At 37.8% G+C, this 14,478-nt stretch overlaps 1 protein-coding gene and 1 long non-coding RNA gene across 16 annotated transcripts in view; one reads left to right on the forward strand and one right to left on the reverse strand.

The window, feature by feature from the left end:
• nbeaa (neurobeachin a) overlaps positions 1–14,478 on the reverse strand; it is a 169,462-nt gene that overhangs the window by 17,229 nt on the left and 137,755 nt on the right. For 7 of the 15 annotated variants that reach the window (XM_053515982.1, XM_053515987.1, XM_053515984.1 and 4 more), the window contains 6 exons: positions 13,556–14,012; positions 11,942–12,096; positions 9,388–9,514; positions 8,092–8,211; positions 5,096–5,229; positions 3,126–3,187 (listed from right to left, as the gene is read on the reverse strand). In XM_053515982.1, the coding sequence (XP_053371957.1) occupies positions 3,126–3,187; positions 5,096–5,229; positions 8,092–8,211; positions 9,388–9,514; positions 11,942–12,096; positions 13,556–14,012 (1,055 nt within the window). The remainder of the gene's footprint in view (positions 1–3,125; positions 3,188–5,095; positions 5,230–8,091; positions 8,212–9,387; positions 9,515–11,941; positions 12,097–13,555; positions 14,013–14,478) is intronic. The other 8 variants (XM_053515996.1, XM_053515995.1, XM_053515990.1 and 5 more) reach the window with 3 other exon arrangements.
• On the forward strand, positions 276–13,553 carry LOC128545568 (uncharacterized). Its single transcript, XR_008365872.1, has 3 exons — positions 276–342; positions 13,184–13,245; positions 13,466–13,553. It is a non-coding gene; the product is annotated as an uncharacterized LOC128545568 (long non-coding RNA).

Below are 14,478 nucleotides of genomic sequence, written 5' to 3' on the forward strand. Positions count from 1 at the left end.
TCTAATGGAGGGCCAATGTGGAACCAGTGTAACACTATCTACTGGGGAAGGGAGGGCATTAAGGATGACGGGAAAGGAAGGGAGGAGGGGAGAGGACGCAAGGTAGAGACGAATCATAGATCCTAGTGCTGAATCAAGAGTCAAGAACCAACAGGGAAGTGCAGAGCTGGGATTTATTTCAAGTGTATGATTTGTCCATAGCTATTCAAACTTCACTTCTTATTGTCTTTTTTATTATTATAAAGAGATATTTAAGAACTATTTGCGGTAAAGAGCTTATACAGAACATGCCTTACAGTTAAGGAACTGACTGAGGAACGAAATGTGGAGAATCAGTTCAAGGTAGGAAAAGAATCTACGTTGTTTATGAAAATCCAAATGTATTTTTAGCATTCACAAAAAGGTTTACATTCCACACTTCTGTAACTACACACTAATCAATAAGGTGAACGAATAATACCTGAGCGAGTTATATACAGCTACAGAGGGCACTGGGAGAGATTGTGGTAATTTATGTGAATGTGGAAACATCCAGCTATTTCTGGAAATCAGGGCTCTTGAGTGGGAACATCTGTCACGTCGAGAATTTGTTATAACTTTCCTATTAACTGTATAAAATCTTTATGTGCTTAAGATGTGGATACATTTTTTTCCAAGATTTCCTTTTCCGATATTTTCACCTGGATGTGTTACACCACTCAGAACATGGTGTGTTTTATACTCTCTACGAATATAGAGTCTTTAATTATATGGATGTATTTGGTTGTATATCATTTGCTTGGAATAACTGGTCAATCGAGTTGGTGGCCCACGCACATCACAAAAAATGCAGCGGTCTTCTCTGGTGATGCTGTTCCATGTTTGTGCTGCAGCTTCCTTCAGGTATTGTTAGTTTTAAAGGGTTTATTTTCTCCGTTGATATTTCAAGAGTTGAAAATCAGGCTTACTTTGACTAAAGACTGCTGATTGAAGTGTCAGTCTAAAACCTTCCCTGTTTTTCTCTGATAAAGTCCTCTGTTTCAGTGGCGGTGTGTTCTGGTTCACACTGTCTTGCTACATGATTAAGCTCCTGAGTTAAGCTCGATGTACTGTATGTCTCTGTAAACTAGCATACAAAATGTTTCTGTAGACTGCTACAGTGATTCTGCTGCTACTATCAGAAATTACATCATCAATAAAGATCAGTGATCCTGTTCCAAAAGCAGCCATGCAAGCCCTAGACATGACTCTAACTCCACTGTTCTAAACCAAAGAGCTTGTACTGTATGTGTTACATCATGAGCAGCTTCTTCCATTCTTCATATTTTGGCATATCCAGTACTTCGGTAAAGATTAATTTCGGTACTACTGTAAATCTTTTATGGAACTTGCCTGTATTTTTCTGCAAAACATACATCTGCCTTATTGATTGTTCTTGCTGATGAGTGGGTTGCATCCTGTACTATGGCCTTTATACTGTATTGCTGTTCTCACAGTCTTCTACAAACAGGTTTATTGTGATACCTCCGCCCTGTACTGTGAAGCTTATTGGTAATGTTGTTTTGGGGATTTTCCTTACAGCTCTCATTGTGTTTATCATTAACTGCTTTTGCTTTTTTTGATTGACCTGTTTGATATCTGGTTGTTGGTAGATCAATGATTCCTTTCTTTTCCCACACATTTCAAATTGATGCATTGCTCAAACCCAGTGCTTGAGCCATGCCACTGATTCAATCTGAGTGATTCATTTAAAGTAAGAGACAAGACACTTGATCCCCACATTCAAAATGAGTTATGGAAACACTTTCAGCAAGTAAACACATTTGATGACATTGGCATCTTAAACAACGCTTCTTCTCCTTAGTAACTGCTCCCAGATCATTCTGAATTGCCTCTACATCATCCATGTTCTTTTTTTCATGGCTAACATGAGCTCCAAAGCTAGCTAGATTCTAACACAGGGCTAAATCCAGAATCACTACTGGGTGTGTGAAACAAGGGGGTGTACACTTTAAACAACGTACAAAATTTACATTTGACACTTTTAAGGATTAAACACCAGAACGTGGAAGTTAGGTGATATTCGAAAGTGGAATAAGTTGAAATATAAAGTAAATCTTGTAAGTTTCTTAGAACTGCCCATAAGAGGTGGGAGCTAAGACATGCATTACCTTACAGCACATTCACATTCGAGAAGGAGGAGGGAAAAAAGAGAGAGAAAGTGAGAGAGAGAAATTTTTTTAAAAGGCTACTAAATGGAGAACTTGTACTCAAGTTATATTTTCTCTATGGAATCTCTACTTTTACTCCTGTACAGAATGTGTACTTTGCCCACCTTGCAAAAAAAGGTCATGTGTTGACTTAGGAAAATAACTACAGTAGTGCAACTGTTGCACAAAAGCAATATCACACTCAATATCATGCTGTTGCACTGAATATCACTGCACGTGTAATATTGCTCAATTATTTAACAAACCTTCACTGCTTTTCTCCATAATGGAGACAGACATACTGTATGATATCAATATGATTCATACTCATTTTCATAATTTTCCTGTGATTCTGTAACATTGCTTTGTGACGATGACCATTGTTAAACGCGCTATTCAAATAAAATTTAATTGAATTAAATATCTACATTGCACAAGCTCTATTTTTTTCACCTAGACCTTCACAACTACACTACATTTTACAGTTTTACGTTTACATCCTGGACCAGTGCACAAAGTCACTTTAATAACCTCTGCACTAAGACACTTTGTTCCATGCATATTTGCACACACCGTAAAGTATATTTCAATTTGCACAGTATATTTCTATTTTGTACATCCTATTTCTATTTTTATTTTTAGTTCTATTTTTTCATAGCACATTTCTATTTTTATTTTTTAGTTCTATTTTTCCTAGTTTAATTTAATTTTGTAATTTAATTTCTATCGTATTTCTTTTATTCATATTTATTTCTTATTTGTAAAATTTAACTCTCTTCTAGGGTCAATGGCAGTCGTATAATACATTTCACTACATTTCGTACTGTGTATGTTTGTGTATGTGACAAATAAAATTTGAATTTGAATTTAGATAGCTGGATATCAAAGCAACAGTGGAATCATGGGTAGGGGAAATAATGCTGTTTGCACTCTTACCTGCGAACACAGTAACATCACCAATTCCACTACTGATGTGCTGGACTTCATACACACCAAACCTGCAGTGAAAAGAAACAAAATCGGAAAAAAAATAACCAAACGGCTAACAATTCTATTTCCACAGGCTAAAACACAGAACCTATGTAGACTTATCCTTTTCCATTATTATGGCTTATTGCTCTTTACCGTATACTGTACCATGGCCATGAAAGTACTAATTGGGAAAGTTTCCAGGTTTACTTTAGTTTCTTATAATGAGACGCCTATAAAAATGACCTTCATTATCTTCATACTCTGACCTTCTCTATTTCTTTAGGATAGTAATGTTCCATCACTGAATAGAGATAATCAGTCAAAGGGACTCTAATTTGCCCCTGCTCCCACATAGATATGATCAGCACACAGTTTTCTCTCGTCTCAATGACCCCAATCACTCTTGCCATTCACTCACAACCATTAACCGCCACCCAGGTTCAAAGGTCACACACTTGCCACATAAGTCAGCAACTTGCAGTTCTCTTTGGTCACCCAATCCTCTATTTAGATAGTATGCTTTGCTTCAGCAGCCATCTCCTTCCAACCTAACAATCTACTTAATGCTCCAGCTACAGTAACAACAAGTTATTCTCTCACAGCCCCGATCAGGCTATTCCCAGCTTCACCACTATTTCCACTGTAAAAACCCCTCTACACCGGCACAATGCCACTTCTGCAACCATGCTTCCACATCTTCTCCCAATGCCTTTCTCTTTCCCACTTACAATCCATTCTCAACTCAACTCTGACTGGAGTCCTTTTGGACTCCCGGGAACACCGGGATAACCTGGGGCAAAAACAACAAGTTTAACAACTTGACTTAGCAGCAAGGGTTTTTTTTCTAATTAAATTCTTGGTCCTTGCTGTTTTTCCTAAATACTGTACATAGCTCAGCATTCATGTTGGTAGACTTATAGCTAAGTTCTACAATAGTGATGCAACTGCATTCAGACACCCATTAATGCCTGCAAGAATATTGGCTATATGCTATGCATGCATAATATGTAATATTATTACAGCCAGTCAGTAACTGAAGTGATTGCAAATTGTGTTGGGGAATGTGTTGGCTCAATTAATACTCAATGGGCCACCATTTGATGATCTTGTGGCCACCCTAACATGTGTAACAGTTAGCTACTGTAAATGAAAAGAGTTTGCTACTCTCATATCGTTCTGTTCTAAAATTGTCAAGTAAACCTCTATTTTGGGTAAGTGGCCATGGTATAATCCAACAAACACCCAACAAAGTGTCTCGATATCAGGACCTAGCTCACCATCACTTCATACATTATTTCCGATACTATATTAGGACACAAAGTTGGGTGCTGTTTGTTACTTATACTGATCTATAGATAGTCTTAAATTGTGACATAATTTTTCCAACAACATATAATATAAAAACAACCATATAAGACAAACAGTCAGGACGAGGCATTCGAGACAGAATGAGAGCAAACACACTTTAATCTGTGATAAGAACGGTAAAAGAAAAGAGAAAAAGAGAATAGAAAAAGTTAAAAAAATAATCAGCTGGAGATGGAGGTGTGAAGACACAGAGACCAAGACGATGGACAGTGGCAAGACAAGAAGCGGGATTTATACGTTCTCTTTTATCAAATCATATCTAGAGCTAATTAAAAAAAGAGCCTTTCCCAATACAATGTATTAGTTATGAACATACATTCGTTTCCTAATCCTTTTCTCCAATTACTTATGCTTTTGGGTTGTATTGTTAAAGCTCTTTCTTTTAGCGCTCTCTCTCTCCTTCGGATACAGAGCACCAGCCTGTATCTGCAACTCTCCTGAACTCATACCTGGGTCCATTGAGTTGTGTGTGTATGAAGTAGCAGACGTACACACACAGACAGCAGACAATGAGGGACTCCACAGAGACGCCAGCTAGAAAGGAAAAAGGAAGCACTATACAGCACCTGTACCTTCAATCAGCAACTCCTGCCCATGACTACCGAGCAGGGTCCTTGACAGGAAGGGTGCAAAGTCCACAAAGATCTCCCGCAAGAGTGGGGCCACCTTCTCCAGTGCACGCTCTAACTTAGTGGTTATGCTGTAGGAGAAACAGAGGGCGAGACAGACAGAGAGGCAGCAACGTTTTACGGTGCACAGTCAGAAACAGACAGACAAGCATACTGTACGCTATAAGATACAGACAGACCCCAAAGTCTGAGTCCACTCCATCAACAACTGTTTGACTTTCTGTAGAACATTTCTATTGCAAGACCTTGAATTAATACAGTTGGTGATTTAAGGTTACGAAGACCTAATGCTTTGTTTGAAGTGTAAATGTAAAAAAAAGAGGTTAGACTTGAAGAAAGGCTCAAGGAAGAAACTTATAACTTAATTTTTGGTCAGCATTTGATCTCTACACAATAAAATATATGTTACTATATTAAAAGATTGGATTTATCAATATTTCATACTTACTCAAACAGCTGGACATTTCTTGTTTTTATAGCATTATCACACATCTGTATGAGAAGCTGTATGTCTTTTGGATCATTAAGCAACAATGTCATGCTTGGTAGCGCATGTATTACAAAGTCTAATTCTGAATTTGCTAAGTACTATAAATTAAAACAGTCGTAGATTGTTACAGTGTGAAAAAACATCCTCTACTGATCAAACTGCATCTATGAATAAGAAAAAAATACACACTGCATTTATATCAATTGCATAGTGTCAATGAGTCATAAAAAGTACATATGAAAAAACGAAACTAAATATTTAGTTTGGAGTTTTGAAGTTTTTCCTTAAATAATTAAATCATAAGTTTTATATAAATTATCGCATATGGGAAATTAAAAACAGCGTTTGGGAGTGAAGTCAGAGTTTCGTATGATTTATGAGCTACAGCAAATACCCTTTGTTACTGTTTGGTTAGAATGAGAGTTAGTGGGTCAGTGTAGTGTTAATGCTGCTACAAACACCAGACAGGTTATATGAGCAATAGGAGGCAGAGGCTTTACACGCAAAGACAGGTTTTACTGGAATATGTTCAAGCAGAAAGTATAATAATTGGTTTACTTAATTTCTGCAAAGAATATATTCCAATAACTAAACTTGTACCCGTACAAGTTTACCTACACTGAGGCTAAAGCTACTTGACACGCAGCACCAGGCTCAATGGCTCTATGGAGACACAAAGCTCAAGAAAGGGTCAGTAGCATCATGGGTAGTGAGCATTCTTATTGAGCACAGACGTGTCTTAAGCATATTAAGCAGGAAGTGATAAAGGAAGTGAATGAAAAACACGATCCAGTCCCACTTTGTGTTAGATAATCTTGTAGCATGGAAAGCCCATGTGTGCAAGTGAGGAAACTAATAAATTCATCGTGTCTTCTACATCAGGTGTACACAGCTCCAGTCCAGGAGGCCCAGAGGCCCGAAGTGATTACCTTACCTTTAATTAACATTACCAGGGGGAGCGTGGCTCTGTTCAGATAGGAAAATCACCAAATTGTGCTGGACTGGAGCTGCACACACCAGTTACTGGTACTGTACAGTATGTACAGTATAGTGCTTTTCGACTGGACTATAGAGTGGAACTGACTCAGAGATGAGAGAGGCAGGATGACACTGACACTGCACCATCAGTGTCCACCTCCCTGACACACGAGACGATCAGGACGAAGAACGTGTGCAGAACAGAGGGGAGGTGCATAAATGTTTAACAGAGCCTCTGCATAGTGTCTACCAGTAACCAAGAACTGTTTTTATCATTTATTTAGTGCCAGGAAAGCATTAAATATTATGCTCCATGTTAGATCTTGTACAATATGTTGGGTACCATTTTAACTGACAAATGTAAAATACGACAAAATTTACCTCACAATACAGGTACTGTACAAATGCCTTGAGCTAGCAGTCATTTCTTTCTATTTTGATTCCAAAGAGTCACATTTTTTGGATGTTAATGTACTTTTGAAGAATAGTTTTCCAGGCTTCCTGTAGGAGTTTTTTTCTCTCATTTTTGGAAATTTTTTAGCTCTTATTTTCAGTCCAGTTCTTATATATATATATAAAAAATAATAATAAAAAAATTAACCAGTAATAAACAGGTGCAGATGACCGATGATCAGGCCAGTGATTAGTATACTGGTGATGCTGAATGCTGAGGGGTTGGAACACATGAGAGGGGAAATGAGGTTGCTGCTGAGATGGTTACATAAACAACCAACTTTTTAACCTTATCATAAGGCACTTTGCAATACTTTATTTTTACTGTTACAATAATTAATTTGCTCCATTTCTTTTATTTATTTATAATACATCATATAATTTAATTTAATATGAAGAAACGAGGGTGCTCAAGACTTTTGCACAGTACTGTAGGTACGAGTATGTGATGGATACAGCTGCTCGCATAAATATTCACTCGCTTGATGATTTCCACATTTTGTAATGCTAGAAATTTTAGATTCAAATCTTCATAAAAAACACAGTATCCAAGAAGACCTGCTTTAAGTTCAGCTTAAAAAGGTAGTTACAGGCCCAGGGGATGAATAAGCAGAAAACTTTTGTGTCTTATTTTTTACATACACTTTTTAAATATTAGGCTAACTGTAGGCTGCTAATTAAATGGCAAACAATAGTTATTGTTATGCAGGCAACTGTATATTTTCTTGGCAGTGAAATAATACTGTAATTTAGAGGATATACGTACACAGTATGTACCTGTACAAGTGCTTTATTATACAGGTACATACATTACTTACTTACAAATATTTCAAATGCCTAATATGAATATTCTTCCATAGTAAGTATTAACGAATAAGTTTTGATAAATCAACAGTTCTGGGTAGGGGAGGGTAGACTATACGGTATGAGTGAGAGAATATGACAATATGAGAGGATGGAAAAAATGAGAAGGAGGTGGAAGCTGTTGGGTTTGTTGTTGATGCTTCCTTGCCTAAGAAACTGTCCCTCATCTCTGGGGGCTGTGTGGAATCCTGCCAGTGAGCTAAAGGATTTGAGCTCTGCAGGGGTCAACCCACTTCGCAGTGGACAAGGGTCCACCTCACAAAAGGCACTGCAATACAAACGGGCACAAACACACAGCAATTACAGGTGCTATAGAGGTTAACACTAAGTATTAATAGGGGCAATGGGCTCTGCTTGCTTTGCTTTAAATTATTTAAGGGTCATGTTGGATTCAGGCTTTTACCATGTGTAGAGTGTCTGTAAAATCATTCAAATATATGTACAAATATATGCTCATGATCAATAAATAAATGACCAATATAGACCATTCATACCACTATGACCACCTGCCTAATTTTGAGTAGGTCCCCTCTTTTGCCACCAAAACAAAAGGAATGCGCTGTGTGTTTTAAAACCATCACAACTAGCATTAACCATTTCAGCAAACTGAGCAACAGTTGCTCTTCCATTCAATCCAGGCTTTGCTCCTCACACACACATCAGTGCGCCCATGGCTGCACACGACCATGTCGCCGGTTTAGTTGTTTTTTTGCTCTTTGGGCTAATTTTGGTAGGAGTTTTTGTAGAAGTTGCTCTGATCCAGTCATTTATACATTACAAATCTGGCCCTTGTCACAACAGCAACAGTTAGAAAGGTAGAAACCCATAGAAAGTTGTCAGAACTCACAGTGTACTGCTGTTTTGGTGGCAAAAAGGGGACCTTCACTACAGTATATCATAAATCATTATTAGGCATTTAGTCATAACGTTATGGCTGCTTGGTATGGCATGATTAACATATTCTAGACTATAAACATACGTTATAAACACAGTTTATAATAACTTTACATACACACATTATAATGATGGTGTTTAGGTTTAGTTATGCTCGCCCCCTAGTGGAGTATAGGGTGAACTGCTAGACTTTGCAGAAAATAACACACCCACAATGTCTGACAGCTTTCTTTCTTTCTTTCTAACACACAACAGAATTGTCAGTCTTGCTTTCATTAGAATGTGTTTGCATGACGTGCTTGCAGTTCTAAGATGAATCAGAAACAGAAAAAGGTTGATAAAAATATGTAGATGTAGATAAAAAAAAAAAAAAAAAACAGCCAGCAGTACAAAGAAAAACATAAGTGCTGTGTTACGGAAGAGGGTGACTCAAATGAGAATAAAAAGGCAACAGAGTAAGAGTTAAAAGACTTGTAAAAGCAATGAGAGAATGCAGGGTTGTGGAGGTGTGCAGAGATGAAGAGGACAGGAAAGGAACGGGGAGGCGAACCTCATGTTCTCCACTGTGTCCTCGGGCATGGGTGCTACGGTCTGCACAGCGGGCAGGTTTTTACTGGTGGCACCGTTTACAAAGCTGGAGGATGAGGCAGAGGAAGACGAGGCCGAGTCTGTAGCACCTGTAAGACATCAAAACTACATCAACCTAGAGCTAAACAACCTTGATATGTGGCATTCAAACAGAACCTGCATGGTAATACGGTACATACAGGACAGTACGGCCCCTGTAGCACACGTCCTTACACAAATCACCCTGAGGTTCAGCTATTCAGGAAAGATTTAAAATATCACTTTGACACTAATGAAGGAACATCCCGAGTGCTTTTAATGATTTGTGTTTCATATAGCTACGTTCTCTACCGTTTTTATTTCATATTTGTGCTGTAAATATTTTACTGCATTGATATCTCCCCACTTGTAAGGCTTTATATTAGACTTTTTATCTTTTGAGGTATAGCATTTACTTCCATTTTATTTATTTGTGAATAAATGCAAGTTCAAAATAAAATTAATAATAAATTAAATATAAATTAATATTTATTTTCAGTTAATTTTTCAGTGAAGGTCTTTTCTTAATGTCAGACATTTGGAAAGCGAACACCCAGAAAGACACATAGGAAATGTACTGTAGCACAAATATGGTGCAAGAGAGGAATACGTGTTGGGTTTGAGGCTGTGAAGTGCTGACATTTCTTCTTTCATTGTCATTTAAAATACTCCCTAAATTCCATAAGGTTGGGACAGGATTTGGAATTGGCAATAAAATCAAAAACTCCTCTATGTGATGATTTACCATGTGAATTTAATTATTTGCACTCATTTCAAATCTGGTGGCAGCAGTATCCTTTAAAAAGGAGGACTGTTTCCCAATAAGTAACATCGGCAATCCACATTTCTGATAACACTTTTTACGCATTTGGGCACTGAAGACACAAGTAAAGTTTACTACTGTAAGTCGGATTTTCCCCATGCTTCAATTATGCAGATCTTCAGTGCAATTGTACAGGGTTTAAGCTTAGTTAGATTTTGCACTTTGTAATAAATTCTCAATTGGAGCAGGCAGGCCAGTGAATCTAGCATCCATACTAGATTGTTTAGCAGCCATACATGTAAAAACCAAGCAGAACGAGGTTTGATGTTTTCTCGCAGGAAAAACTGGGATTTCTCTAAAAAGTGTTTGCATGGTAGCATGTGTTGCTCCAGAAAGAACACATTTTTTTGCATTAATCCTGCCCTCATAGATATGCAATTTGCCCACTGGCACACTCCCACCCCATGATTGATGCTGGCTTTTGGACCTGATGCTGATAACGGCTTGCACGGTCCTTTTCCTCCCTGATGTAGAGAACATGACAGGTGTTGTTTTCAAAAAAATTAAAATGTTGACTCAACTAATCACGATACACTTTCCAGTGTTTCACTGTCCATCTCACATGAGACTGAGCTCAGAACAGTATTGATTTTTTCTTCTTTAAGCCTCAAGTAGCATTTGTAAATGTTATACAAATTGTGTTAATAGACAATGGTTTAGCAAAGAGTACCCAAGCCCACATCATGATATGCACTACAGAAGCATGGCGCTTTTTAAGACAGTAACTTATTAAGGAAAAAAAAGATCATGACGTGTGGGTTTTGGCCGTCCCCTCTACATGTTGAGATTTGACAGGTTTCCTTAAATTTCTTGATGATATTGTGGCTTTTTTTTTTTTAACACTTTGTATACAATAATGTTGTCACATGACCCTGTCCCATTGGGAATGCTTATTTGGAACACAGTACTTTATTCATTTTTAATAATCTGAGGTTGGTGAAGAAACGTTACAGATGACACCTTTTTTGTTATTATTGCTATTTCCATAATGTCCTGACTTGTGGAATAAGGATTATAGATTTAGATTCTGGACTGGACATTTATTTATGGATCATAATCTACATCAAAATCTCAGAGTTATTAGATTACGAACATAATTCGTCCTGGAAGCGGGCTCGTATTCCAAAACACTCATAAATGAAAGAAATGAGGGAAACTCAAAATATTTGTTCCACAGCCCCCAAAATTAAATACATAAAAATACATTAAAATAATATAGCTATAATTACACTAAAACCCAGCAGGGGAGACGATTACCCAAAATTCCGCACCACAAGAGAGAAAGAAAAAAACATTGGCTCAGTTGTGATCACGTGACACTCAGTGTCAAAACAAGAAGCTCATACGTGATATTGTACATGATACCGAACTTGTAAACCAAGACTTGTTCGTTTAAAGTTAAAATTTAATAAAAATCTTTGCTCGTTCTGCGGAACACTCGCATACCATGTTACTCGCAATCCAAGGTTTCACTGTGTGTATGTGTATGTGTATATATATACATATATATATATATATATATATATATATATATATATGACCAAACGCTTTGTTTTTTTCAGTTTTTTTCTTAAAAAGAAAAAAAAAGAAAAAAAAAACACCTTCCGAATGTAAAATAGGCCCCTGAGTCTTTATGTTTTTTTCTTTGTGTTTGTGTGTGTGTATACGTATATACCTGTTGTATTGATCATGCTCTTAGGCGTGGCACTAGCAGCAGCAAAGATGTTTGGTGTGCTGCTGGAGGAGGGGATGGCACTGCTGGTGGGTGTGCCCACTGTGTTCACTGCCAGACTGCCAGGTGGAGGTTTCTTCACTGGTACAACCACGCTCCTGGGAGTGAACACACAATCAGCACATCAGCACATTCTGATTTAACATCAACTGCAAACACTGTCTGTCTCGCTGTCGAGACGTATTTGGGCTGGAAAAATTAAATAAACAATTCTGTCTGACTTACACAGCACCTAGCTCTTATGCTAAAACTAAAACTAGAAATCAACATAAGGAATATCAATGGCTAATAGCGTTTATTATACAGGTCAGCCCTGAAACACACAAGCAGCGGGATGCAGTCAACTAAAATACATGGCTTAAAGTGTCAGTGCGGCACAGCTATAACATAGACTCTGAAAAAGGAACTTTAAATAAAATATTAACCTTTACTATAAATTATTCATATTTGAGGAGCTCATTAAAGATGTACCATATAATTTGGAACATTTTTTATTTATTGGGTTTTCTTAATAAGACAAGATAGCTCATAATAGAGCGAGGACACTGTACACCACATAGGTAACACTGAAACATCCCAGAAATCAATGTGCTGCGCAAAGAAACAGAGAAATCTAAAAAAAATATATATATATTTGATACGGGACAGAGCTGTAGAAATGGATTTAATACAGCAAAGATTAATATTAAGACAGATAATCATGACAATAACTTTTTACTCACAATTAGTCGAGATCAACTGGTTAAATAGTTGAAGTACAGCAGATCATTACTACTGGGGTTGAATAGTTAGCATTGTTAACTGCACAGAAGTTTGATGAGGTTATCTAGTACTAAATACTGGACATACTGTGCAATGAGCAATCAAACCGGGACTTTTGATTGTGCAGAATAACACAAGACAATAATGAAAGTAAAAACTACCATTATTTCTCTATATACAGTAATCACCTACTACACTAATGCACTTATCCCAGTGTTTCACTCGTGCTTGACCGCCATCAAGGTAGACTGGATACACCAAGTTTCCTCAGTACGCCAGAGCCATGATCAAACTGCCTAAAGGTCTGAAATGCTGGCCTCACAGGAACTTCTTTAATGGCCCAAACAGATAGAAATGGTTTGGAGAGAGGTCAGGACTTTACAACAGGATTTTGCAATAACTTCCAGTTCTCCCCATTCCCAGGTCCTGTAATATGCAAGTGGTGTTCCTGTCCAGTCTGGCCCAGATGGCAGTTTCCTGTACAGGTATTCTCAGAGTTTTACATATTTTTTAGGTTATTCTTTTAGTAACCTAATATTTAAAAGAAAAACTGCTGCACCCTTAAACCAGTGGGTCTAAAGTAGTGGGCATTTTTTGAAGTTTAAAAAAAAAAAAAAAAGTTAATAATGAATTTTACAATTTAATGTCTATGCTCTGGACCTCTGACCTAAAAGTAACCTCATGACATTGTCTCCATGTTTTTAGATCTCAGACCAGGCTGCGAGGTTTATCGTCACTAAACAAAAAATAAGGCATAATTAGTAACACAAGACCGATGATCTTAATGCTTCTCACCTGTCAAACGAATGGAACTGCATGGGCAGCATGGCAGCTGCTTCTCTCTTTAGCGCCGGGTCAGGATGGTACGGCTGTGGTTCAGGACCCACCTCTGTGGCCTCCACTGGTGCTGCCACCAAGCTCTTGAGGATCTCCTTAACATTAATGCCCTTGTTGGCCTGGCTGATACTGGAGATAGATGTGGTGGGCTTAAGAGTGTCTGCACCGAGCGGAGACTCGAGCAGAGACTCCTGGGACTTGCGCACCTCTGCTGAAAGTGTGCACAGGAGCTCACTCATAGCGTCTGGACCTCCTCCCACACCTGAGGCCACAACTCCCAGGTCAGAGCCGTTAAGTGTGCCGCCCACCTGCTCATCCCCAATACCTGAGTCAGTGTGGGGCAGCGAGGACTCCAGGGGCAGATCCTCCAACGGACGCTCAGTTCGACTGCTGTCTGAGAACAACGATGGGTTTTCTGCACACACACACACACACACACACACACACACACACACACATACAGTTAACTTTATATCTAAGAGAATTTTATTTTAAGCGCATATAATCAAGCAAAACTACATACACACAAACAAAAATCATGGAATCATGACTAGTTTTTACACCATGATCCCCCCAAACAAACACATACATTATACCTTCTCCATCCCCTTTAATTTCATTAATGCTAGATAAGCATAGCAAAGGCACATACTGTATTAATTATTTATTGCCTTTTTATTTTGGCTTCTTAATTGTTTATTTTTATTGTTTAAAAAATATCCCAAAAAATGTGCTACATCAATACATAAATATGGCATAATTAATTAAATAAATAAAATGATTCAACCATGTAGGTGTGACAATTCTCAGCAGCATTTGGTTCTAGTGCATCATGCGAAAATCGGGCTTCCTCTATTAATTTTAGGGAGGAGTGTAATGTA

Source organism: Clarias gariepinus, chromosome 17 (assembly GCF_024256425.1).
Source record: "Clarias gariepinus isolate MV-2021 ecotype Netherlands chromosome 17, CGAR_prim_01v2, whole genome shotgun sequence".
Taxonomy (NCBI): domain Eukaryota; kingdom Metazoa; phylum Chordata; class Actinopteri; order Siluriformes; family Clariidae; genus Clarias; species Clarias gariepinus.